The 26,625-nt window shown below is 41.5% G+C and overlaps 2 protein-coding genes across 2 annotated transcripts; one reads left to right on the top strand and one right to left on the bottom strand.

Moving 5' to 3' along the window:
- The first annotated feature begins 758 nt into the window (after window positions 1-758).
- Window positions 759-7,135, top strand: PDCD2 (programmed cell death 2). Its single transcript, XM_065888772.1, has 6 exons — window positions 759-1,041; window positions 1,592-1,834; window positions 2,198-2,329; window positions 4,287-4,390; window positions 5,606-5,719; window positions 6,977-7,135. The coding sequence occupies exons 1-6, from the start codon at window positions 759-761 to the stop codon at window positions 7,133-7,135; spliced, it is 1,035 nt and encodes a 344-aa protein (XP_065744844.1).
- Window positions 7,136-11,023: 3,888 nt separating this feature from the next.
- Window positions 11,024-22,520, bottom strand: TBP (TATA-box binding protein). The gene is made up of 7 exons (XM_065888500.1): window positions 22,315-22,520; window positions 19,733-20,103; window positions 16,747-16,834; window positions 14,925-15,016; window positions 13,716-13,883; window positions 12,415-12,509; window positions 11,024-11,720 (listed from the first exon to the last, which is right to left on the bottom strand). Exons 1-7 carry the CDS (start codon window positions 22,366-22,368, stop codon window positions 11,641-11,643), a joined length of 948 nt encoding a protein of 315 aa, XP_065744572.1. The 5' UTR covers window positions 22,369-22,520; the 3' UTR covers window positions 11,024-11,640.
- Window positions 22,521-26,625: the final 4,105 nt, after the last annotated feature.

The following is a 26,625-nucleotide window of genomic DNA, read 5'->3' on the forward strand; positions in this document are numbered from 1 at the left end:
GAGTCCTGGCTCAGTCCTTTCCTGAGGCCAGGAAATGAGAGTCTTTCTTCTCACTGTGGGTCTCCGCAATTGCGGTAACGCATGAGAGCTCTCCGTTCTGGTCTCTCCGTCCTACTTGAGGTTTCTGCTTATTAATTTTTACAACACTAACCCCCAACTCTTAGCCCTTGGCCCAATCTCTAAACCCAAACCTAACTCCTAACCCTTAACTCTAGGCCCTAACCCCTAAGCTTATCCCTTCCCCACCATCCTAAACCCTCTCCCTAACTGCACCCTTCACGCCACCCTCCGTCCCTTTCCTGGATCAACTGGGCGAATGACATTTCTGAATCTTTCAGCATCTCCACCCTGCCTCTCCCCGCCACCCTACAGCCCCGCCTCCAGGGCTCAGGAGGCGACTGGGGTCATCCGCCCCTAGGTGAGCGGATATGTGCTCCCAGACCTAGAGCGTTCAACAGCGTCTGCAGGACGCGCCCAGGCCGTCAGGAAGTCAGAGAGCCCACGCTCCGACTTAGCTCACCTAAACGCCCTCCAAAACCTCCACGTGACCCCCGGGGACTCAACCGGCTTTGCGCCCCTGCCCCAGCAACCAATCGTAAGTCAGGGACAACGAAGCCGGCCCACGCCAGGCCTCCCCATGGCCCCGCCCCCTCTACACTGCCGTCCAATTGCTTCTGGCCGGCCGTCCTCCGCGCTTCCACGCCGACTTCCGCTGTCGGCGGCGGGGCGGCAGTTCGAGGGGCCTGATTCCTGCACCCATGGCATCCGGGAGCGTCGGGCTGGCTGAGCTGGGTTTTGTGGAGGCGGCGCCGGCGTGGCGGCTGCGCAGCGATCAGTTCCCCAGTAAGGTGGGCGGCCGGCCGGCGTGGCTCGGCGCAGCCGGACTGCCGGGGCCCGCGGGGCTGGCCTGCGCGCTGTGCGGCCGCCCACTGGCCTTCCTGCTGCAGGTGTACGCACCGCTTCCGGGCCGCGCCGACGCCTTCCACCGCGGCCTCTTCCTTTTCTGCTGCCGAACGCCACCGTGCTGCGCCGGCCTACGCGGTGAGCGGCCCGGGGCCCGGGTAGCGCGTGCGCGGTGAGTGGCCTGCGGCCCCGGTCGCGCGTGCGCTGCCTTGCTCGTGGTCAGGGCCCAGGGACCGTGCAGCCTCCTCTGCGACCCCGCCGCGGGCCTCTCCCCTGTACCCCGCGAGCGTTTCCGGGGGTGGGGGTTAGTTTCAAGGGCTCGCGCCTTCTTCGACCCCAGCTTTTTGTTAATCAGTCGGTAGTGGGTGTTCAGATAATAGAACCTGTAATTTTTCGGAAACCTGGGTTCCAACACGTTGCTCATATGTATGTAGTCTGACTTAATGTTACTTTTGTTACTAATTTGAACAAGCTCAAAGAGCCTACTTAGTTGTATGGACTTTAAAAAGTTTCTCGTTTTCACTCTTATTTTTTCTTCCTTTCCAGCAAATAAGCTTTTTGAAAGCAAAAACTTTCTATTCTTTTTAAAAAATGACTGTCTTTTCAGTCCTGTGTGAAGGCTCAAGTATTTGAATTGCTATGTTGTTTTATTTAAACATGTGTAACGTTTCTCCTCCTCTCTCCTTAGTTTTTAGAAATCAGTTGCCTAGGAGAAATGACTTCTACGCCTATGAGCCACCTTCTGACGATCCTCCGCCGGAGACAGGAGAATCCGTGTGCCTCCAGCTCGAGTCCGGTGCTCATCTGTGCAGAGTTTGCGGCTGTTTAGGCCCCAAAACATGCTCCCGATGTCACAAGGCACATTACTGCAGCAAGGAGCATCAGACTCTGGACTGGAGATTGGGACATAAGCAGGCTTGTACACAAGAAGGTCAGTCAGTTCTGTTTTTATTTTTAAATCTGAGCTCAGTTTCATAGTGTCTGTCAGGCCAAATCTTTCATTTTGAGGATAAACGTTAACATTACAAAAGGTGTAATACTTTTCAAAGCTTTGGTTAACTAGTGACATAAACACCTTTATGAAGAAGGAACTGTGAGGTTTTCCCACTCACGTCCCAGCCTAGCTTTAGTATAGTCATTTAATTTATGAGCCATAATCTAAAATGCTGGAGCTACGTATGTTAATTACTAGGGAAAACTGTTATGACATGGAATACACTTCAGATATAGGAAATTATTTGACCTTCCAAACTAAATGATTACTAATGATGCTAGTTACCTTACTTTGTTTCAGGTGATTTGGACAGTACAGTTCCAGACCACAGCTTCCTTTTTCCAGAATTTGAAATTGTAATAGAAACAGAAGATGAGATTATGCCTGAAGTTGTGGGAAAAGATGATGAATCAGAGATTATAGGTAGCATGGGTAAGGAATCAGTTTCAAAACTCATTCATTAAATATACACTACTATGTATAAAATAGATAACTAATGAGAACCTACTGTATAGCATAGGGAACTCTACTCAGTGCTCTGTGGTGAACTAAATAGGAAGGAAATCTATAAAAGGGGATATATGTATAAGAAAAAAAAGGAAAAGGGTGGGGGGAAGAATAGTGAATCTAGTTGAAGCAGAGAGAAAGTAGAGGGTCAAGTGTCCCAACATTCCAGCCTCAAGGGACATGTTGTCACCCATTTCAGGGGACACTGACGACCTGCCATGGAGACCTAGGGATTAGAGAACCAGTTTGGAGACACCCGTCTTAGATCATTGCTAAGACAAAAAACGTTTTTCTGTTTAACTAACATATGAGGAGATTCAGTGCCAGATGTTTAAAAGCACCTAGGGAGAGGGATGCTATGTTTGTTGGTGGGTAGTAGTGTTAGAGAGTGTGCTTTGGGGAAGAATTCACTGATGAAGGAGTCTGATAGAAAATTTCCAATAACAGGTGAGAGAGAACTCCCTGTATTGAGTGTCCAGTGAAATGAAACCATGCTGTATCTAAACTGGACAGTGCATGCCATTGATCCACACTGTCTCTACTCCCTCAGACATGGGGCCAATAAAGTAATAAGCAATAGAAATGTAAAAAAAAAAAAAGAATAAAAAACTCTTTCATTAAGTGATTAAATATAATGCTTGAAAGGAAGGGCTCAAGATGCCAAGAAAAGAAGCACTGATAGGAAAAGGCAACTCACTTGGGAGGCTGCAACCTATACTTTTCAAATACTGCCTCATTTGAAGATATCCTTTCTGTACTTCCCTCCTTGGCATATACAGGAGCGTTCTGGGTCCTGTAAAGGTGTCAGAGGAGGTATCCAGGTGGTCAGCGGGGTGGGGCTGCACAGGATGCTGGAAACTTGGGAAGTTTATCTGGCTCCAGGGTTTGTTTCTCTGATTGAGATGGTGGACATGAGAGTGCCTAGCAGCGTTTGGTGGGCAGCAGGGGGCCCTTTTATCTGGCAAGTTTCAGATACTTGATTTCATCAGTCGCCTCATGGTTATCAGACTCTGGAGCAGTGCCTGTGCTGAGACTGAGCCGTAGCCAGAGTTTATCCAACACTCACTCTGTACCACGGGCCTTTGGTGCACGATCTTACTAAAGTCTTGACATCAGAACAGTATGTTAGAAACTCTGCCCCATTTTGCAGTGAGGAATTTGAGGTTCTGGGTATAACTTGCTTGGTCGTGTAACTGACTAAAGTTGTTAAGTTCTAGAGCTGAAGTTTGAGCTCACGCCTTACTGACTCCAAAACTTGAGCTCAAAATTTAGATTTCAGAATCTAAATTAAATTTTGGATTAGAATGTCACCTTACTGGCTTACAGTTCACTTTCAGGGTATCAGAAATATCTTCTGAGTTACAAAGACTTGATCCTGTTGGGGATGGCGGTGTTTCAGGTAGCTGAGATTCCAGAGGTGAGTGTGAAGGAGTGAGCTGGTAGGGTTAGGGCATGTGATGACTGAATGAGTGTAAGGGAAAGGAGAGATGAAACATGAAGAGATTGGAAGTAAGAGTCCAGATGGGTGAAGGACACTAGTGATAAGCAGGGCTCATATTTTTTGGGTGCCATTTTGTGTGCTGGGCACAGCAGTCCTCAGACTGGGACTTGGGGTCTGTTCTTTTAATTTGGAGTTTTAAAGAGAAGCTCTTACTAGGAGCCGGCATAGTAATAATGCTTCATGGAGTACCTGCAAAGTCAGATGGTCTTAAAGCACAAACATTAATGAATTAAAATAGGAAAGCCTGTGGAAACATCTGGCCTTCACTGTCTGATTTAACACTAAGTTGGTTGTTTAAAACTGGCTTCCCTCAGCATGTGTTTATTGTCCAGACATGGAGATTATTCCTGTTGCATAATAGTTATGTTGATAATCTTTTAGGTGAAGCACCTGAGGAAGAACTGGATTCCATGGCAAAACATGAATCTAGGGAAGATAGAATTTTCCAGAAGTTTAAAACCAAAATATCCTTTGAACCAGAACAGGTAAAATAGAATTCATATACAGCTCCTTCTGTTCTTTTCAGGTGGTGGTTTAGGGGTATAAACCCTGAGTAGGGAATTCCCTGGCAGTCCAGTGGTTACGACTCTGCACTTCCATCGCTGGGGGCCCAGGTTTGATCCCTGGTTGGGGAACTAAGAAACCAACCTGCAACTTTAGCACAAAGACCACTGTGGTTTTGTGAAAAGAATAATGGGTTTTGCTGTTATGAAGAATTCTGGCTTCTTGAATTACATATTGACCTTCTGATGTAATTGTATCTACAGTGTGGGGAAAAAAAAAAAAAGAGTGGTTTTGAGGATTAAGGTAGATTGTAGACTCACGGTAAGTATTCAGCAAATGTTTTCCTTTGCCTCTTTTCTTCCATTAACTTTATTCCCCTTAACTTCCCTTAACATAAACATAAATCACTAAAGAAGACAGCTAAATTCCCATAAGTCAGTCGCTAGAGCAAATAAACATCCAGGGGCTTACAGGAAGAGTAGGTCTAGGTCCTAAACACTGAGAAGGTAGTTTTTAGCAACGCATATGCTTTTAACAAGAAATATTGAGGAAGGTCACTCATTTGTTATAAGATGTTATAACAAAATTTACTTCTGTTTTATTTAAACACTGTGGCTCACTTGGTATTTGTTCCTTTAAAAATTGTTAACTAAGTTTCCTTATATCTGTGTGAAGGTAAGCACAGACCCTGGGCTGCATGTTAGGTTGACAACCTGGTGATGGGGAAACAGGATTATTGTTAGTCTCTTCACAAAACAGTCATAGGATTCAGATTCTAACCATATTGACATCTAAGAAAAATAATTTGGATATCCTGAATCAGATAAGCTGAAACAGTCCCTTTGATCGGGGGCCCCAAACCCTGGGCCAAGGACCGGTACCGTGAAGCTTCAGCTGCCACTCCCCGTCGCTCGCATTCACGCCAGAACCACCCCCTTCCCCCTCCCTGTCCGTGCAAAAATTGTCTTCCACGAGACAAAACCAGTCCCTGGTGCCAAAAAGGTTGGGCACCGCTGCCTTTGATGACACTGAGAACGGTATTAATTGTGCCCAGTGGAGGGGCGCAGGGGGACAGACAATAAAGTGGTTTTCAGATGAGCGTTTCATCAATCGTAAGAGTATGTACAAAGCTTCTCTAGATGATCCTCAGATCACATGAGATGTTGCTGATTTAAACTGATCCTTATTGATTTTAGATTCTCAGATACGGCAGAGGGATTGCCCCCATCTGGATCTCTGGTGAAAATATCCCTCAAGAAAAGGATATTCCAGATTGCCCCTGTGGTGCCAAGAGAATATTTGAATTCCAGGTATGACCTTAAATAAGTACTATTTTAGTATGTAATTACCCTGATTTATAATTTTAAGCATTAAAAAACTTTGCCAAAGTAACATATGTATATGGGTCCCTATGGTGTTACGGAAGGTTCCCTATAATGAAAATCAGTAGTTTCCTACCCCACCTTAGGGCTTGTTACAAGGAGGGAATTATCTTTTACTGGTTATCTGGTAGTTATTTCTATCTTTAAATAGCATGCTTTTTCTGAGATTTATCAGTTTACTAGTTTTTTAGACATCTGTTGACTGACTTCTGCAGTAGTGAGGATTTAAATGTAGTCACTCACACCATCTAGACCATCGCCCACTTCCCAGTGTGGTTAGGGTCAATATTATTTTAGTGCCTCTATTGTTACTTTTATAATTTAAAATAATATACCTTTTTTACAATATTTGACTCTCTCCTTTGTGAGAGTGTTTCAGAACGCTTACTCTGTTTAGTCTTGGTTTGTAGATTTGTTAGGAGAACAAATTAATGTAATCATTAAGGTAACTGCCCCCCCCCACCCCCCCCGCCAGAAGTTGTTAGCATCAAAATCTGTTTGAGTTGGGCGGAAATGCTCCTGAATTGTGTATTCACTAACCTTATAAAGTGATATTTGTCTCTTAGGATAAAAAAAGGATTTTTGTGGACTGATCCAAAACTAATTGGTTCTTACTGCCAGAGCTCTGACTGACGCCCAAGATGAGCTGACGGTGGTTATATAAAGCAACTTGATAACAGTAGTGGCAGTGCTGGCTCTTACTCTTTCCCATGAGACCACTGACTCCTAAGACCCATTTCTAGTCTATACAAATACATCAATAGATTTCCTTTCTGTATTCTACTAGGTTAGTGTTTCTTCAGAGTCATAGGAACAGCATCTGCTATTCAGGTTGTAAATAACCCAAAATAAGAGTTGCCCAAAGAGAAGCCTCATCCCTATTTTGTGGCATATTATTAATAAAAAAATAATTAGGTTAACAGCCAGGTCACATAGATCAGCTGATCTTATTATACTTAGGAACTTCTTTCTTAAACGAAAAAGAAAGACACCAAATAGAGAGGGACTTTAAAGAAACATAGTTGCAAAGTATTTTTAGATTGTTAAGTATGTTAACACCATTAATGTCTGTAATCTTGCTGTGGAGATGGAGAGACCAGGATCCCCAGGAAGGTCTGGTCTGTTGAAAGCAGACTGTGCTCATCACCGCCAAGGAGCGCTCTGACTGTGCTATCCTTTTCCCAGGTCATGCCTCAACTGCTCAACTACCTGAAGGCCGACAGACTGGGCAGGAGTGTCGACTGGGGCGTCCTGGCCGTCTTCACCTGTGCTGAAAGCTGTGGCCTGGGCACTGGCTACACAGAGGAATTTGTTTGGAAGCAAGATATAACAGATACCGCCTAAAGACAACTGTGTGAAGCCTCAAAATATTCATCATCTCTTAGACCTTCCAATTCCATTTCTAGGACTTTATCCTAAGGAAATAATTATACCAGAGATACACAAAGATGTTGTTTTAGGTGTTGTGTATCTGTCCAGCAGGAGGCTACACAGTCTTAATGATACAGACTTATATGCACATCAAGTAAGATAAAGATGCCAAGGTACCATTGTAGATGGTATTCATAGTATGCTATTTTTGTAAAAATATTTATACACATGTATGTACACCAAAAATATCTGGAATGAAATGCACTAGGTGTGAACTGGTTAACTGAACAGTGGGACTAAGTGACATGATCTTTTTACTTATATGTATATTTCTTTCTATAATAAAAATGGGTTATGTGCCTAATTAAGTCAAACCATCACTCAGAGCATTTCTCCCCTAAAATTTGCAAAGTTAAAACAAGGAGAAAAATATTTGGGTAAAACCCCAAGAGACTTCCTGAGTTCAAAGAGAAGCTCTACTTCAAAACTGACTTTGGTCAGCCAGTGGCACTGCTTATAGACCAGAGACTGAAAGGTCTTCTCTTTCCATCTCCCCATCTCACAGCACTGTCCACATGGCAAGTAAACCCAAATAAGGACAGGGAATCAGCCACTGGAATTTCCCTGGGTCAGCCTAAGGGAAGGCTCTGAGGTAGCTTTCAAGTGAGGGATATTGTTTCCTATGCCTCTGTTTACACAAGCGGTTCCTAAATCAATGCCATCAACCATGCTAAGGCTCCTTCCAGCCCCAGGTGATTTATACTTGTGATAATTCCCAATTCTCTTACTGCTGGGCAGGCTTCACTGCTGCTAAGGCAAACTTAGAGACATTGCTGTCGATCACTGCGTGAAGACCAGCAGCTAGTTCCGGTAACATCCCTGCTAACCCTGAAATGCACTGCCACCATAAACACATCTTTTTGGAGGTAATATCACTTGCTAATATCACTGACTTGGCTATTTCACTATAGTTTTTTATCAGGAAAACCTGGCCTTTTAGTCCATATCACGTGTGTGTGGATATGTATGTAATTTATATAAAGATACATAAAATACTGGACTAGTGGGGCCTTCATAGCCCAAACTATAAATCAGAAGTTTGCCCCAGTAGGACAGCATCCTGACTGCGAAGGACTTTTTAAGCAAATTGTTTAGGGTCTGTCTATTTGGAGAGATCCCCAGATTATGTAGACATTCTTGCAGGCATGTTGGTAACCCACCAAGCTATCCTTTAGGTGTGTATCCCTGCCAAGGTCTGGAGATGACAGCAAGTTCACCGGGCATTTCCATTTGGAGACAGACTTCCAGCACTGACTTGGCAACCATGTCCAAAAAAAGCAACTAGTTGAAAATAACTAAAACAAAAATAAGAAAATTTAGATAAATAAAAAAAGCAACTCAGTTGCCTCTAGATATGTCAAGACATTTAAAAACCTTCATGCCAACCATGAAATGACCGACACATCACACCCAGCAGCTGCTCCTGCGGAGGACATCAATCACTACTGCCAACCCATGCATGCTGTCCCCCAAACCTCTGCTTGGCCCAGATACTGCCTGACCAGGCAGCTCACCCTACTGTAGAGAGCAGTGCATTCACCTGTCCTTTTCTGATACATTGTATGCTGGTCTCATCATCCTTTGACAATTCAGAGATCACAGCAAAGAAAAAATGTTTCAGTGCTTTTGATATTCATATTAGTGGTAGTGTTCTGTTATTCTAACTAACTCATCATCCCACGTGTCTTTAAAAATTAAGGGTTCTCAGCGTAAAATAATATAGAACTGATCAAATAAAAACCCCGTAGTCTGAATCTGGATTGGATATATTAGTACGAAATCATGAGGTATTTTATCTTGAAAACTTTTAAAGGGAACGAAGCAAGCAATTATCCTGCTATGTGAAAGAAGTATATAACTATATAAAAAAGTATTCTAACAAATCATGAAAAAAATAATTAGAATTTTATCTTTTGCAACCCACTAATGAATTAGTGGATCAATCAGAAGACGCCAATCAGACATTAAATCCCTAACAAACACTACTTACAGTCTTTACAAAGGGATCAAGCCTTTAGATGCAGTCACCTACCAGCAGGAAATGCAGAAAACAGAGGGACATGCTGGCTGCACCATCCTGAGTTTGCAAATAGCAAGACAGACTGTAAGAAACTACTAGCCAAACAGCCTATAAATTTCCTTAAATGAGATGGCAGGGGAACTTAAGGAATAAAGCAGACATAAAAACATCAATTTATTAAAATGGAAGACTAACCTATATTGGTGTTTAGGTAATTACTGTAAAAGGATAATAATGGTTATTTGGGTGGGTGGTGTGGCTGGACTGGTGCATAAGGAGTAAGAAGAATTCAGTAAAGTGGAAATAAATATCAGCAATAATTTTAAAGTCTTATGAAAAATGCCGTTAATAACGAACTAAAATACTTAGGAATTAACTTTTATGTAATGTAAAGCCCTATATGAAAAAAATTACGAAACTGTACTGAAGAACCTAAAGGAAGACTCACACGTGGGGAAACAATTCTTTCTTGAATAGAAGGAGATTATACTGGACTGATGTCTTTCCAATTCATCCATACATTACTGACATCACTGATGACTGGAAAATGCAAGAAGAGGGCACCTCACACACCATGTCCTCTCTGGACTGTAACCTGGTATGGATCTATCAAACCTAGAATCAAACCTAGAATCAATGCATAAATGCTCTTAATACAGTGACTCCTCTTCTAGGCATGTTACTACAGAAATGCCTGTACTTACCCACAAGTGCACATAAAAGGATGTTCCCTGCAGCACCTGTTTATAATAGTAAAACACTACAGGTAACGTAAATGACCATGATTACGGAAATGGTTAAATATATAAGCTTGTGTAACCATCAGATTCCATCATGTGGCACCATCAGATTCCATTTCCTGGCAGTATGTTTGTCATGGAAAAATGTGTATGATATAGTGACTAAAAAAAGGAAGCTATAGGGGCTTCCCTGGTGGCGCAGTGGTTGGGGGTCCGCCTGCTGATGCAGGGGACACGGGTTCGTGCCCCGGTCCGGGAAGATGCCACATGCTGCGGAGCGGCTGGGCCCGTGAGCCATGGCCGCTGAGCCTGCGCGTCCGGAGCCTGTGCTCCGCAACGGGAGAGGCCACAACAGGGAGAGGCCCGCGTACCGCAAAAAAAAAGGAAGCTATAAAATCAAACATATGCTTTACTATTTTTTCAATATGATAACAAAAGCACCCCCAAAAGAAAAAAACCTGAACAGAAGAGGGCTGGGGAGGTACCCACCAATCTGGTAGTTAACCTGGGGAAGCAGACAGAAGGAGAGGAAGGAAGAAACTTTCTGGTTTCTGAAAAAATATTTTTACAATTAAAAAGAAAAACACACACCCGAACAATGAACCCCAAGAACTTACACGTGCTCACCTGATATTCATGAGAAAAACACACCTCACCAGTCAGTGGACGACCCCAGCTCTAACACTGAAGGCCTTTGGCTTAGAGCCGGTGTTTGCCACTTAACGGGCTCTGTAACCTTGGGCAGACCCTCAGCTGGGGCCTACCTTACCCTACTTGTGAAAGAGGAACAAAACCTAACTGCAGCTTTTGTGAGAAGGCAACATATCTGGGAAAGGGGAGGTGCTCAACGTATGGGATGTAATAAACATGTTTTTGAGCAACTTAAAATTTTCAGACAATTCTTCCATTTTCACTGCAACATACAATGAAATGTTGATTGAAACAAACAACAAGCAAGCAAGCAAACACACTGAAATGGTTTCAGGCATTATATCTAAAATACGACTTTTTAAACAGTATGATCACATGAATCTTACAAAGTTTCATTTATAACATCAATCTAACACTTTTATAAACAGCATTTATTGTACAGAGTACTCTGAAGGAAGAAAAATATGTACAGCCATTTGTTTTCATTAATACATTTCTATTCTGTCCTGCAATACTGGAAAGGCGGAATGTGGCACAAAAATAACCCATAGGAGTTACAAATTAGAAAACAACACTTTTTAAAAAGATTTTTACTTTTCTGGTAGAAATATAAAAACTGTGGTTTATGGGGAAGAAATTAAACAAAATAAAGTCCAATCGATTGTTGAGGTGGCTTTAACACTAAAGTTTTGTCCCTTAAACCAACTTGTCAACAGCAGTAAGTGTTTAAAATCTAAATATAAATAAACGGGCAGCGCTGCCCAAATAGCAGCACAGTTCGAGCAACTTACAGTAACACTTCGGTGTTCTCTGTGCAGAAATAACGCCCCCTTCCTGGCATCCCTATGGGGTACACATGCAGGGGAGCTTCACCTCGTGCTGCAACCTAAAACCAGACATCCATCCTCTCATCACATGGGGCCGTCCACAACACCACTAAATGTACCAGAACTGATTTGTTTTAAAAAAAACAAGTGGGTGGGGGAGGCAGGAGTACATGACAGCCATTACGTTGTCTTCCTGAAACCCTTTAGAATAGGGTAGATGTTCTCAAAGGCTTCATAAATTTCTGCTCTGACTTTAGCACCTATGAAGACAAGTTGGAGTAGAGAAGAGTGTGAAACGTCATTTCTTAACATAAAACCACAAGCACAATTCTCTGCACACCTAGTAAGACAGATGCATTAAAACATTAACGATGGACCCTTGTCATAATCCTATTTTTGTTTTTAAGGTGGTATTTTTTTAAGTTGGCTTTTTAAAAAAATTACAAAAGCAGCGCCCCAGGTGACTCCAGCCTCCTTCCCCACAGTCTGCCCATGTGACTGGTGTTGGTCTCTAGACTGTGTCAGAACCCAGCAGGGCAGCAGTGAGAGTGGCTGAATCTTATTCTCCCAATCGCTGCCTTCAAACAAGCTCTTTTGAATCTTCCTTTGTTGTCACAAAATGATAATGGTGATGAACCCCAAAGTTTTAGACAATGGTACCCAACTTAAAACGCCATCTGTTATGCTGTAATGCCCACCTCCCCCTTCCCCACCAAGGTCATGCTTCAGCTGAAGAACCAGCAGGGCTCTGCTCTGACTTCCCTCGGCTCACTCCCTCTGGTGGGTGTGTTTCCCATCAGAGTGTTAGGGTCAGGGGAAGACAAAAAAGGGGCAAAGCTTCTTTACAAGTCACTAGTCAACTGTCCCGACACTGTGATATTACTTCTTAGCACTGAGAAAATGCCATTCTTCACACTTTCCAAACTTCGAACACTACTTCCTGTTGCAACTTACCTGTTAATACAACTTTTCCAGAAACAAAAATAAGGAGAACAATTCTCGGTTTGATCATTCTGTAGATTAAACCAGGAAATAACTCTGGCTCATAACTAGAAGGAAAATGGCAAAAACAGTTTAGAAATTAACAGCTGCTCATGCCTTTAGAAAAAATGGGGACCTGAACAAGGGAAAATACTGGGTAAGCAGCAAACTAATGAGGAGGTGAAGCCCAATTCTTGAGGAGCGTCACAGGAGAGAGTGCTCAAGTGAGGCCGGCTTTGTAACTGGCACTTGAAGACCAACTAACTCTATTTCTAATGAATCTGGATTTCCTGACATAAGAACAAGAGCTTTATAAATATGTTCTATAGTCTCTGACCTTTATCAAGTTTCATTCTGGACAAGCTTACACCGACTTACAAGAGCCCAATAATCATTCATTTATAAGATCTGACAGTCACAGTTTACCTTGTAATCATTCACATCTCATCTCCTTAAACTGAAATATCTCTAGCTGTTAACTCTGTTCAGGCAATTTAACCAAAGTGATAGAAAAGATACTAGTTGGAGACTGAATCTTTCCCTGACTATGTTGTCTGACTAAATGCACTATTGGTATGTTTTATTCTAATCCTAGTAATCTCATTTTCTTAGTTAGAGAGATTGAAAACAGTTAGGATGTGTGACTCTGTTTAACCTAGTGGAAAATTCAAGATAGTCCTCTCTGAGGAAGAGATGCTAGGGTGGATATGTGAAATGCCAGTGGGACTCTCCTAGGTGAAAAGTGAAATAAGAGTGTGCCAGGTATAAAAGTGGGATGTGCAAGGGCCCTGGTGCAATAAGGGCATGATAAGCCTTGGGGGTGCTACAAGCAGAGAGGCTGGAGAGGTGGGCAGGGACCACCTGCCTTGTAAGTCTTCATCAGGAAGTAGCAGGGAAAATAAATGTTGACTAGCACAAAAGATTCAAACAACTGGGGAAAAAACTGATACAAGAGGTTGTGGACTTTGTTCATGTATTTAAAATGTATTTAGTGAGCAATAAAATGATAAAACATACAGAAGGGGAATCAATTTCATCCCAGTAAAGGGGACTTTTGGGTGTCGTTAAGTGAAATGACAGGGAAGTAGGAGGCTGGTGAGAATAATAGGTGTTACCAAAGACATCAGGAAGAAACTTCAACATTAAATATACCTATAAGTATATCATTTGTTCTTACATACTAATTAGTTGGCACATGTTTTATCATGAACAATGTTTAAATAGATTATAAATTAATTGTTGCCAAAAGCAATCACAATCCATTTCAGACTCACCTACTGAACTGTTGGTGGGTAAGCACAAGGCCTTCTAACCTTATAGGGAACTTCACATCGCAGCTCCCCACCATATTCTGAATCTTGAAGTCCAAGAACTTAGCTGGAAAACCCAACTTCTGTACAACCCTGGCATATTTTCTTGCTGCTAGTCTGGACTGTTCTTCACTAGGGAAAGAAAAAGTGAAATATTCATACTCAAAGACAGCTAAAATAATTATTTAGATGAAAAACTTATAAAAAGTCCAAATTAGGAAAGATATTTTATAAAGTGTAAACTGATCACCCCTTCCAATAAAGAAAAGCTCAACAGACATTAACAGTTTTATGTACAAAGTATTCCTGTGTCCTTGACAGAAAACGTAGGCCTACCAAAATGAATCCCTCTTCAATTCACCAAATTACTGATAGCCCTAGATTTTTTTTAAAAAAATAGTTATTTATTTATTTGGCTGTGCCGGGTCTTAGTTGCAGCACACGGAATCTTCATTGCGGCACACGGGATCTTTAGTTGCGGCATGTGGAATCTTTAGTTGTGGCAGGCAAACTCTTAGTTGCCACGTATGGGACTTAATTCCCTGACCAGGGATCGAACCCAGGCCGCCTGCATTGGGAGCACAGAGTCTTAAGCCACTGGGCTACCAGAGAAGTCCCAACAGCCCTAGATTTTATACGTGTGAAACATAATATCATCATCACCATTATCATTAATATTATTGTATTTTAGCTCACAAATTTCTACTGAGATGAAAACTAACAAGCTTCATTTGGATAGGAAAATAATGATGAGACTTATACTCAAAGAATGCACACACTAATTCCTCTTTTATGTCAAGTCTTTATCCATTCCTAGAAGTCATCTCTTGGACAAAACTATGACTTAGCAGGGCAGGGCTCATGTAACAAAAGCATAATGATAGCAGTATCATCGTCGACAAAAGGCTCTCAAGTGCAGGGTCATGAATGACAAAAATGAGGCATGCATACATGCTGAATTGTATGGAAATAAGGTGATAGTATACACCCTAAACTAATGCCTGGTTTTAAGAAAATGAAGTTACTGCTGTCTAAAAGTGATGAGAATCAACTATTTTAATAAGAAAGCAACAATAACATTTTATTAAAGTATTAGCCTAACACCTAGAAACCATGACACAGCCATTTCTTTCACAACATACAGACCAGGACAATGAACTCCTTTAAACCCACCTCTTGGCTCCTGTGCACACCATCTTCCCAGAACTGAATATCAGTGCAGTGGTCCGGGGCTCTCTTATCCTCATGATTACAGCAGCAAACCGCTAAAACAGCCAGAGACAATAGTTAATGATGTCATGCCAGACTGCTGACTTCTGTCAGGAGAACTAGACAATGAGAAAAAACACCCCAAATAGTAAGAAGGACCTGGTACTTAGACAGTTATCAAGATATCTGTCATGTGTTTCCATACAGGGCTCCCTTACATCACCATGTGCCACACGTCTTTTGCATATGGAGCAAGCACACAAGTTGTGACTCTAAGGCGGCTGGACCAAGATCTCTGTGTTCTGTCATACATATCCCAACACCTGAAGACAAGGAATATTTGCAAAAATATCTTTAACTATAAATTTTGTTTTATTAATTTTTTTAGGCAAATCTACTGATAAACCTTTTCCACCTCCAGAAGGAATTAATAAATCAGATTACAAGCATATCAACGCATAGTGACGTTACCTCCCATTTCCAATAGACTTTTAGAAACTGAATTGGTGGATTGGCATTTATATAAATGTAATGGCCTCAGTGACTAGGTTACATGATATAAAGCAAAAAATTAGTTTCAAATTTTAATATCTGCTATCTAATTACACATGAAAAAATTCGTATTATTTCTAATCAAGATCACTCTTTGACAAATTAGATTGCTTTTACAATTTTAGTTTAAAAACTACTATATGTCTTCTCTCTGATTTTACCACCATGTAAAAATGCTAGCATTATATTCTAGTTTATACAAGTCCCAGGAGATGCCTAATTATTTTGTATTTCCTAAATTCCCTCTACTGGTTTTATTGCTTGGATAACTAATATCATTTCATTAGAAAAAATTATGTAAAATCATGTATTCAACTTAATAAAATTATGACAAAAGATTAATTCTTATAATGCTACATTCATATGGACTTTCCATATGCATTAGGCTGTTTTTTAAAAATAAATTTATTTATTTATTTTTGGCTGCGTTGGGTCTTCATTGCTGTGCACGGGCCTTCTCTAGTTGTGGCGAGCGGGGGCTACTGTTCATTGCGGTGCGCGGGCTTCTCTTTTCGGTGGCTTCTCTTGTTGCAGAGCACGGGCTCTAGGCATGCGGGCCTCAGTAGTTGTGGCTCACGGGCTCTAGAGCACAGGCTCAGTAGCTGTGGTGCACGGGCTTAGTTGCTCCGCGGCATGTGGGATCTTCCCAGAGCAGGGATCGAACCCATGGCCCCCGCACGGGCATGGGGATGCTTAACCACTGCGCCACCAGGGAAGCCCTAGGCTGTTATCTTAAAATCAGAAAACTTGTAGGTATTTTTCCCTTAATCTTTTTATTATAAAAAAATCGGCAGTTATACAAAGGTAGAAAATATAATAAACTTCTTGTACTTATTATCCAACTTTAACAATTATTAACTTTTGGCTAATCTTGTTTCATCCATATGTCCCTTTCCCACTTCTCCAACTGGACTATTCTTAAGTAAATTCCAGGTAGCATGGCATTCTATTCTATATAGTTTTCAAAACATAAATGGGATCATACTATATATTTTGTTCTGTAACTTCACATGATCCCCTCACAATGGATATGTCAAACTTTATCTTGTGGACTGCTGTATTCCTAGAGTCTCTTACTTGGCAGCTATTCAATAAAAATGCTGCATATTTTGCTTTAAATCCTTGTTTTGCTGGTGTCAACAAACTTAAACACAACATATTCTTTTTGATCTAGAGACCTTTGGAAGAAAATTCTGTATTATTATAGTCTGAAATACATTAAAATTGTTCTGACCTTGGGATTATATTCAGCATTCCGGGCACGAAGTGCAATGGTCTTCAGGTCAAGTTTACAACCAAGATTCACTGTGGATACAATATTTCTGTAAGAAATTAGAAAAGAAAACATGATTATTTACTGTTAGTGTTAGATGATTACTTAGAAATTGTATTCTTTCATTAGAACTAATTTAATGAAATTTAATGAGATTAAATTAGTTTAATTTAAACTATCTTAATTTTTTTAATTAAAATTTTAAAAAATTGCTGACATTTATTAAGTGTTTAAACAAGTACCAAACACCATGCCAACATTTTACAAAGATAATCTCACTTAATACTTACAATGCACTATGAAGTAATAACTATTAGTACTGCCATTTTCAGATGAAGAAGCTGAGGCTTAAGTGGGGGTAACTTGCTCTGTATACACATGGCTCCTAAGTGAGGCATGACTTTCTCACTTCTCTCAAAATAAGTATCTTTTGGAAGAACAAAAGTTCAATTATCTTTGACAAAGGAAGAAAACCAGCTTTTTCCTCTGATTAACCCTCAGTAAGTCAAGAAAAACAAACATCACCATTTATTATCTGGGTCCAATGAACACTTTTCATTTTTTAATATTCTTATATAATTTTATAAATAACTTATAAATGAGTTGTAACATCACTCTCTCGTGAATACTGATCCCAGATTGCGAAAACATCTCCAACTGTTCCAGCTCATGGCTGCTTCTGGGTCTTTTTTTGGCACTGTCAAAATGCAATACCTTTGAAAACTTGATGGCTCATAATTAGGTTGAAAAGAGGTTGGGTGTCTTCTTTAATACACAATTGTAATGCCAGTTAGGTTGATCAACTCAATGTTCTCATTTCTACATCACCTATTTCCTTCCAATCAATTTTACATACACAAGTTCACAGAACTTTCTTATAATCTACTTTATTTGTGTAGAATTGGTAGTAACATCCCTACCTCCTTTTCTGATTTTAGTAATTTGAGTCTTCCCTTTTTTTGTTAGTCTAACTAAACGTTTGTTGATTTTTTTCAAAGAACCAACCTTTTGCTTCATTGATTTTCTCTACTGTTTTTCTTTTCTGTATTTCATTTATCTCTGCCCTAATCTTTATTATTTCCTTCCTTCTGCTAGCTTTGGGGTTAGTTTGTTCGTTTTTCAGTTGTAACATTAAGTTATTGATTTGAAATATTTCTGTTTGTTTATTTGTTTTTTGGCTGTGTTGGGTCTTCGTTTCTGTGTGTGGGCTTTCTCTTGTTGCGGCGAGCGGGGGCCACTCTTCATCGCGGTGCGCGGGCCGCTCACTGTCGCGGCCTCTCTTGTTGTGTAGCACAAGCTCCAGACGCGCAGGCTCAGTAATTGTGGCTCACGGGCCTAGCTGCTCCGCGGCATGTGGGATCTTCCCAGACCAGGGCTCAAACCCGTGTCCCCTGCATTGGCAGGCAGATTCTCAACCACTGTGCCACCAGGGAAGCCCTCTTGTTTTTTAATGTGATCATTTGTAGGTATAAATTTCACCCATAGCACCACATCTGCTGCATCCCATATGTTTTAGTATGTTGTATTTTTGTTTTCATTTGTCTCTAAGTATTTTCTAACTGCCCCTATGATCTTCAATCCATTGGCTGTTTAAAAGTGTGTTATTTGGACTTCCCTGGTGGCGCAGCAGTTAAGAATCCACCTGCCAAGGCAGGGGACACGGGTTTGAGCCCTGGTTCAGGAAGATCCCACATGCCATGGAGCAGCTAAGCCCATGCACCACAACTACTGAGCCTGCACTCTAGAGCCCACGAGCCACAACTACTGAGCCCGTGCACCACAACGAAGAGTAGCCCCCGCTCGCCGCAACTAGAGAAAGCGTGCGCATGCAGCGACAAACACCCAACGCAGCCAAAAATAAATAAGTTCGTAACAAAAATAAATTAAGAAAATACAAGTATGTTATTTAATTTCTACAATCTTGTGAATTTTCTGGGACGCTTTGTGGAATACCAGAAATATTACGGTGTTGGCGAGAAACAAACACCCCATCTGAACTAGGTAGAATTTATGATTTAAACCAAAGGTACAAACTTAAATGCACATAGGAGTCAGCTAAGTGTTAAAAGACAATAGGGTGTGGTGTTTATAGAGGTGAACTAACAAGTGCTTATCTTTCTAAAACCATTAAGATTAAAATTATTTTGTTTTTAAAATTGTTTCAGATCAAACAAACACCCAAGCAAGATTTAGGCCACTGGATAAGAGTCAGGATCCATGGCTAAACATTACTTAGTTCTAAAAATGATCAGGAATGACTTACAAGAAAACTGGGTAACATAGTTGTTACAAATAACCCCTGATATGGCCATAAACTTCCTAAAGGCAAAAGCTATATACTTCTCGGTGACAAATATTTAAGAATATTTGTTTGTTTTTCAGGAAGGAGAAATTTTCCCTACCCGTCCCCTACCCCCCAGTTCTGTTACATACAGGCCCTAATGCAATTAGATAGAAAAATACATTTCAGACAAGAACAGCCATCCTCAGCTTGTGGGAAGGGCACAGTTCTTCAAAAATTTACATGCAGCCCTTACAATGACCAATGAAGGAAAACAAGGGCCACTATGAACTATAATGATTCTGTGACTAAGTAATTAATCTTCCCAAAAACTAAAAATATCACACGGGAAGGAGACTACATAAAGCTTCATTTGGTAAATCAGCTACAGCGAAATGTCTACAATAACAATAATGCAATCTAAATTGGACTTCATTGGCCCAAACATATAAGCACAGCTACTAAATTTCTGAAGATGTTATGAGAGCCTTTTACTGGGGGCACTGACTCACTAAGACAGCTTCCCTTTTCTTTTTAAAGCGAGTTTTGATGCATGATCGCTATTAGTGCCACACAAATAACTCAATCCATCTGAGAACAAAGAACAGCAGCACAGTTCCAGGGGACCCCTCCAGGGCAGGGAAAGGACGTACAACGAGTACTCACTGCAGCTGCGGCACAATCCCAGAGCTCTCCGAGGCTGGCGTGGCAGGGGTGATGGGGGTCATGGGAGTCATGGGGGAGGGATACAGGGGAGTGGTGCCCGGCAAGGGTGCGGTCGTAAGAGTCTGTGAGTGGAAAAGCTGTGGTGTCTGGCCGGAGGCCCCCTGGGTCGCCTGCTGGGAGGTCGACTGCTGAACGGCTGCCACTGCCGCCTGCTGCTGCTGCTGCTGCTGCTGCTGCTGCTGTTGCTGCTGCTGCCTTTGCTGTTCTTCCAAAATAGACAGACTGCTGGTGCTCTGAATAGGCTGTGGAGTCAGTCCTGTGCCATACGGCATCATCGGACTAAAGATAGGGATTCCAGGAGTCATGGCCCCCTGTGAGAAGTTAGGAGAACAATGGGTTAGGCTGGCTGGTGTTTGTGTCTGTAGGACTTGGCTGGTAGAACAGCAGGTGAGATTTGCAAAGACAGGCACCTTCCGAGTACAAAGGGGGTTATATAGCAGTAATGGGGAGGAACTTGCTGTTCTTACACACATCACTTTCTTCTTCAGCATAACACAGTAGGTAAGAGCTTAGGATGTGGAAGCAGACCTGGGTGTGAAATCCAACTCTGCTACTTACAACACGTGAGAATTTAAGGAAGCTCCTTAACCCTTCAGGCTCTAGAGGATAACAATGCTTTAAGACTTAGAAAAAATCGAGAACTTCTACTCTTTGAAAGATACCATTAAGAAAATTAAAACTTGGGACTTCCCTGGTGGTCCAGTGGTTAAGAGTTAAGAACCTGGCGTGCAATACAGGAGACGCCGGTTCGAGCCCTGGTCAGGGAACTAAGATCCCACAGGCTGCGGGGCAACTAAGCCCATGTGCCACAACTGGAGAGCCCGAGTGCCACAACTACAGAGCCCATGCGCTCTGGATCCTGTGCACCACAATTAGAGAGAAGTCCGTGCGCCACAACTAGAGAGAAGCCCACGTGCTGCAACGAAAGATCCCATGTGGCACAACTAAGACCCTACGCAGACAAAAAAATAAAATATTTTTTTTAAAAAAAGAAAATTAAGCCACAGACTACGAGAAAACATCTACCATACATATATCTGAGAAAGAACTCGTATCCAGACTACATAAAGAACAATCAAAATTCAATAAAAGATGAAAAAACAGACCAATAAAGAATGGGCAAAAGATGTGAAGGACATTTTACAAATGAAGATCTATAAATAGCTAATAAGCACTTGACAAGATGTTCAAGATCATAAGTCAGAGGAAAATGCTTGTACTTCTAGAACGGCTGAAGTAAAAACCCAAGGGCCGGTGAGCACGTGGAGCAACTAGAACTCTCACGTGTCGCTGGCAGAGCCTCAGAACATGCTTTCTTATAGAGTTAAATATGCACGTACACAATGACCCAGCAATCCCACTCCTGAGTACTCACCCAAGAGAAACAAAAACACAGCCAACACGGAGAAATGTACACAAACGCAAAGCACCTTTATTCACAATGGCCCCAACCTGGAAACAACCCTAATGTCAGCAACTGGAAAATGGACAAACTGTCGGACACCCATACAACAGAGGGCTACTTGGTGATAAAAAGGAACTTGCTGATACACAAAGAAGACAGACACAAAAAAAGCATACACTGGTATGGTGCCATTTCCATGATATTCTAGAGTAGGCAAAACTATCTCTAACTCTGGAAAGCAGATCATTAGTTGCCTGGAGCTAGGGGAGTGACTGCAAAGGGGCAGGAAGGGACTTTTAGGGTGACTGAAATGTTCTATAACCTTCACAGGTGCATACACTTATCAAAACACATACTTAAAATGGGTGTTTTTTGACTTCCTGGTGGCACAGTGGATAAGAATCCACCTGCCAATGCAGGGGAAACGGGTTCGATCCCTGGTCTGGGAAGATCCTACACGCCGCGGAGTAGCAAAGCCCATGCGCCCCAACTACTGAACCTGCGCTCTAGGGCCCACGTGCCACAACTACTGAAGCCCACACACCTAGAGCCCATGCTCTGCAACAAGAGAAGCCACCACAAGAAGAAGCCCACGCACCACAACGAAGAGTAGCCCCCACTCGCTGCAACTAGAGAAAGCCTGCGCGCAGCAACGAAGACCCAATGCAGCCAAAAATAAATAAAATTAAATCTTAAAAATAATAGAGTGTTTTTATTTAAGTATGTAAACTACACTTCAACAGAAGTTACTTAAAAATTTAAAAGTAGCTACATTATTTGGAACCTTAAACATAAAAATGAAAAGAAAACTAGAAGATAATTTGGTTAGAGTTATCTCCAAAATCAAACACCCTATAATCACTCAGACCACTTTCATAAGTGCTTTTCAAAAGATTAAGTTTTACAAATACACATTTTAGCTTCCAAACAAACTCCCCAAATCAAACACTATCATGTTTATTCAAAGCCTAATAGAACTTCTCAATGAAATAAAGGAGGCTTAAAAAATATAAATCCATTTTCAACAACAGATGGTTAAATTCCCTTGCTTCCCTTTTACACTGTCTCTAACAATGCAGATTCTGTCCTAAGTGTACCCTCCCTCCAGTTGTATTACCTGAGGGGAGGCCAGGCCCTGGGCATAAGGTGGGAGGCTGTTGTTCTGATCCATGAGGTTCACTTTCTTCTTGGCAAATCAAAAACCTTTGGACTGGGAATCACCTCAGCATTCAGTCTTTTCCTAGAGCATCCCCAGCACACTCTTAGCGACTTCCTCAACTCTCTGGGTTATCTTCATGCACACGAAGAAACAGTGATGCTGCTTTGAAAAAAGTTTGAAGTTTAATGTAAGAATACAGGTAAGCTATACAGTCTTATAAACCAGTTTCATGGTTAAACAAAAAACAAACAAAGAATAAAAAAAACCAACAAAACTATTTTGGAATATATATTTTTTTACCTTACAAAGCTGAAATCTTATTCCTTCCACATTTCCTGTGACTGCATGCAAAATTGCCAACAGAACAAAAATTGTTTTTTTATGTGTTTAATTTATAATCTTATAAAGTTAAAAATTAAAGTACATAATCAGCATTAAAAACTTTTGGGAAAAAACACCCAGGGAAAACAAATTCCTAAGGAACCTGTCATATCTGAGTAGAAATATTTATTATGCATTGTATACACAGTGCTATTAGGCTAAATTCAAGTTTTAAAATATTCTATTCAGCATTCTATCCTCTACAATGTCTTGGGCAATAAGTTTAATAAATTTTGAATTGGATCCAATACACTTTAGTGTGCTCATTTACTGAGCAACTACTTTAAATAAAACACTGTGATAGAAGCCGTACAGACATAAAAATAAACATCATGTTTTTATATATGTAATAACTTTAATTCTTCAGAACACATAAATACAAACCATGCCTGCATCTGGCTTTCCTTAAATCATGTCTTTACTGGCTACACGTCTGAAATTTCTTTTAGTCAAAAGAACCGAGTGACTGATGAACTACCTTTTATTGTTTAGTTCAGATGGACTCCTACCGTGCTCTGGGTTGCTGTGAGAACTGACCGATTCAAACAGGACTGATTAACACCTCAAGAACAGCATCTAATTATCACACAGTAAGCACAGGATAAATGTTAGCTATTATTATTAGATTTCAGTTTAAACATTACCATCTAATAAGATATTCTCACACAGAACTTACAGATCTTAAAGTTACAAGTTATATGTCAAAGACACACGTGTAACTCAAGCATGTTCTGGTACAAAATAAGCACTCAGAAAGAATCTGATAATGACTTTGAAAGGACAAAGGACCCCAAAGACTATATATCCTACATATTCATCAATGGAAAACAGACCAAAAAAAAAGAGAAAACTCTGCTTCAGAAAACATCAGACATATAAGAAAATTATGCTCTTTCAGACATTGTTATCCTCTTACAACAACAGAAGTGCTGCAAATATAAAAATGAAGAGGCATTTGATCCCTGGCATCAAAGAGTTCAATTTGAAGGATTTGTAAATAATCACTGCAAAACTTAAGTGCTGTAATAGCAGATATACACTATGCTAAGCCCCTTGAGTGAAGAAATCAGCAATATATGTCTTTGTAATCTCTGTACTTAGTACAGGGCCTGGCATATAGTATGTGATCATGAATGAAAGCATACATGCTACACAAAAGAAGACAATATAACTGCCAAGTGTTTTGAAGAGTATATTCATAAAGCAGGGACCATATGACTTGGGTCTAGCAAGGTGAGAAGGAATTTACATTCAGCATTTCAGGCAGAAGAAAGATGAAGCAGAAAGAGACAAACACTGAAAGAGCACGCAGTATGCAAGCAACAAATTTAGCATGACTGCATGGAACGTTCCTGCAGGGGATGAGACAGCAAATATAAGTGAGGTCACATTATCAGGATTCTAAGTCATTATTACATAAGCAATATGAGCAGTGACAAGATTCTGAAGTGCACCATGAGTAGATCTACTTTGGCAAGAGTGTGGATGAATTTCAATAGATAAAACTGGAGGCTGGAAGTTCGGTTTAAAACTCACTGCTGTGGTTCAGGCAAGAGCTAATGAGGGCAGGATTTAAACCACTCATTAATATGACTACAGATTATCCAGAAACTGGTGGCTCCAGACCCCTTTTTACAAACTAAGTCTAGAGAAGAATCTGTGGAACTATGTTGAGGCCTCACGTAACCATTTTCAGAGCTCATCTCTCACTCCCAGTGATGGAACTGACCATCTTTCCTCCCCTGTGTCCTTAAAACCGCACAACTATTACCGCACTACTGTATCCTCACAAAAGAGAGTTGTTTGCAGAATCTCATGTTTTGATCAAATTCGATATTTTTTGGAAATAATCACTGATAAGGGAAAAGACTCAATTAATTCTGCATAGCCTTCTAGTGACTGCATATGTAAATCAAGCATAATCTTTTCAGAGACGCCTACCTGGAGTTTTAAACGAGAAAACCACACAGTCCAGGGCCTAGGGAGGGAGACCTCGTAAGGAAAGTGGTGTGTATTTGTATCTTAACGCTCTAGCGTGCCTGAACTCTCCGGCCTCTGACAAAACGTTAAAAAGTCTCAAGCGCAACTTTATTATAAAACCACCACTGCTGGTAGCAAAACAGGTGGGCACAGGCCAGGATGAATCTCCCTTTCAATATCGAGAGGAATTAACGGATGGCAGGACATAAAGACTCCGCGTCTTGGATGCGCGGGACTGTCCTGTCTCAGGCCCCGCCCAGCACCCTGCACCACACGCTCGTACAATGGGAAGCCGCTTTCGAACTACGGCAGAGGAAGGCACTCGGTGGGATAGGCAGCCGGTACAGGCCGAAGCTGCGGCAGCACGAGCGGGAGGAACAGCCCCCGCGCGGTGTCCCCGTCCATTCCGCGCCTCCTCCCACCATCACCCCAGGGCCCCGCTGCAGCGGTCACCTCTACACGAAACCTCAGAGAAAAGCTCAACGGGCTGTTACCTGGAGTCACTGCAGTGACAACTAACAGTCGGCGAAAACGACGTTAAGCCGCAAACGGCCCAGGCGCCCGCTACGGCGACCGTTCCCGACCCTACAGAACTCCTGGCGCGCGTTGTTAACGTCACTTCCGCCAGTTCCGCCCTCGGCTTCGGACGGCTGCCCACCGTGGAGCGCGGGCCTTGGAAAGTGTGGGTGTTGCATCACTTCCTGTGATTTGCGGGGTATTCGGCTTAAGGGAAACAAGGGGCGGGGCGGAGCTCTTCTGCCTTCCGGCGAGGCCACCCTGTCAGAGTATTTTACGATTGGTTGTTGCTGAATGTAGTAGGCAAGACTGATTTTTAAATGTTGACTGTTTAAACCGACTAGCGGTGTGACATTTAGCAAGTTACCAGACCTCTCCGCCTCAGTTTCTTCGTCTGTAGGATGGAGTAATAATAGCACGTGTCCTCTAAGGACTGTGAGATGGATTAAGGAAATGCATGAACAGTGCCTGGCACATGGTAAGCATGTTAGCTATTCTCAAACATGTAGAATGATAAAACAAACAAAAAAAAAACACACCTGGTTTACAAATTCGATTATATTTTAATTCTGCTGCTACCATCTTATGCAGTATTTTCACATTGGTCACAAAGAGACTATAGGTAGTTGGACCCCAAAGTACCTCTCCTATGGCTCATTTAGGCATAATTACATGTTGTAATGCTTGTTAATTTGCTTCCTTTGTACTTCATATAATCAATGAGGTTGTGAGCTCCTTAAGGATAGGAAATGTTTTACAGAATTTTTGTATCCAGGCCAGTACCTGAATAAGTACAATACTTCTCTGTCCATAACCATCAAAGGAAATCCTTTGTTTAAGTAAAGTATGGGGAAAGTTTTAACTAAAAAAGTACTTTTCAAAAATCTTCTCTGCTTCCAGAATTGCATGTATATATCAGACAGTCCATTCTATATTAGCCAGCTGCTTGTCTGCTTTTTTACATAACATTTTTAAATTGTAAAATATAATATTCATATACAGAAGTACATAAACCCATGTACAGATTAACAGACGGTATTAAATCAAGTAAAGACAACCAGTACTGCCAGCACCACGACCCGGCCCCAGCCACACAGGCCCTTCCTACTCACTGTGTACTCCTGAAGTATATAGTATGTATTCTTTTGCTCAACGTTAGAAGACTCATCCATGTTGACGTGCCTTCGCTCTAGCTGAAGTAGGTTAATTTTTTTGCTGTGGCACATCCCTCAGTTGCTTTATCCATCCTGCAGTTTATGGACATTTAGCTCATTTCTACTTTGGGGCCATTAAGAACAATGTTTTATGAACATTCTTACACGTCTTTCTGGCCAGGGTACATACCTCGGCGTGACACTGCTGGGTCATGATGCGTGTGTATTTTCAACTATG

The sequence above is a fragment of the Phocoena phocoena genome, chromosome 12 (assembly GCF_963924675.1).
Source record: "Phocoena phocoena chromosome 12, mPhoPho1.1, whole genome shotgun sequence".
In the NCBI taxonomy this organism is placed as follows: domain Eukaryota; kingdom Metazoa; phylum Chordata; class Mammalia; order Artiodactyla; family Phocoenidae; genus Phocoena; species Phocoena phocoena.

Excerpts from the sequence above, each read along its gene's own strand:
- PDCD2 (XM_065888772.1), top strand. The coding sequence starts at position 759 with ATGGCATCCGGGAGCGTCGGGCTGGCTGAGCTGGGTTTTGTGGAGGCG. Across the intron at positions 1,042-1,591 it reads GTGCTGCGCCGGCCTACGCG|TTTTTAGAAATCAGTTGCCT; the intron begins GTGAGCGGCCCG and ends CTCTCTCCTTAG. Across the intron at positions 2,330-4,286 it reads AGAGATTATAGGTAGCATGG|GTGAAGCACCTGAGGAAGAA; the intron begins GTAAGGAATCAG and ends ATAATCTTTTAG.
- TBP (XM_065888500.1), bottom strand. The coding sequence starts at position 22,368 with ATGGATCAGAACAACAGCCTCCCACCTTATGCCCAGGGCCTGGCCTCC. Across the intron at positions 20,104-22,314 it reads AGGGCCTGGCCTCCCCTCAG|GGGGCCATGACTCCTGGAAT; the intron begins GTAATACAACTG and ends AACTTCTCACAG. Across the intron at positions 15,017-16,746 it reads ATGCTGAATATAATCCCAAG|CGGTTTGCTGCTGTAATCAT; the intron begins GTCAGAACAATT and ends TGGCTGTTTTAG.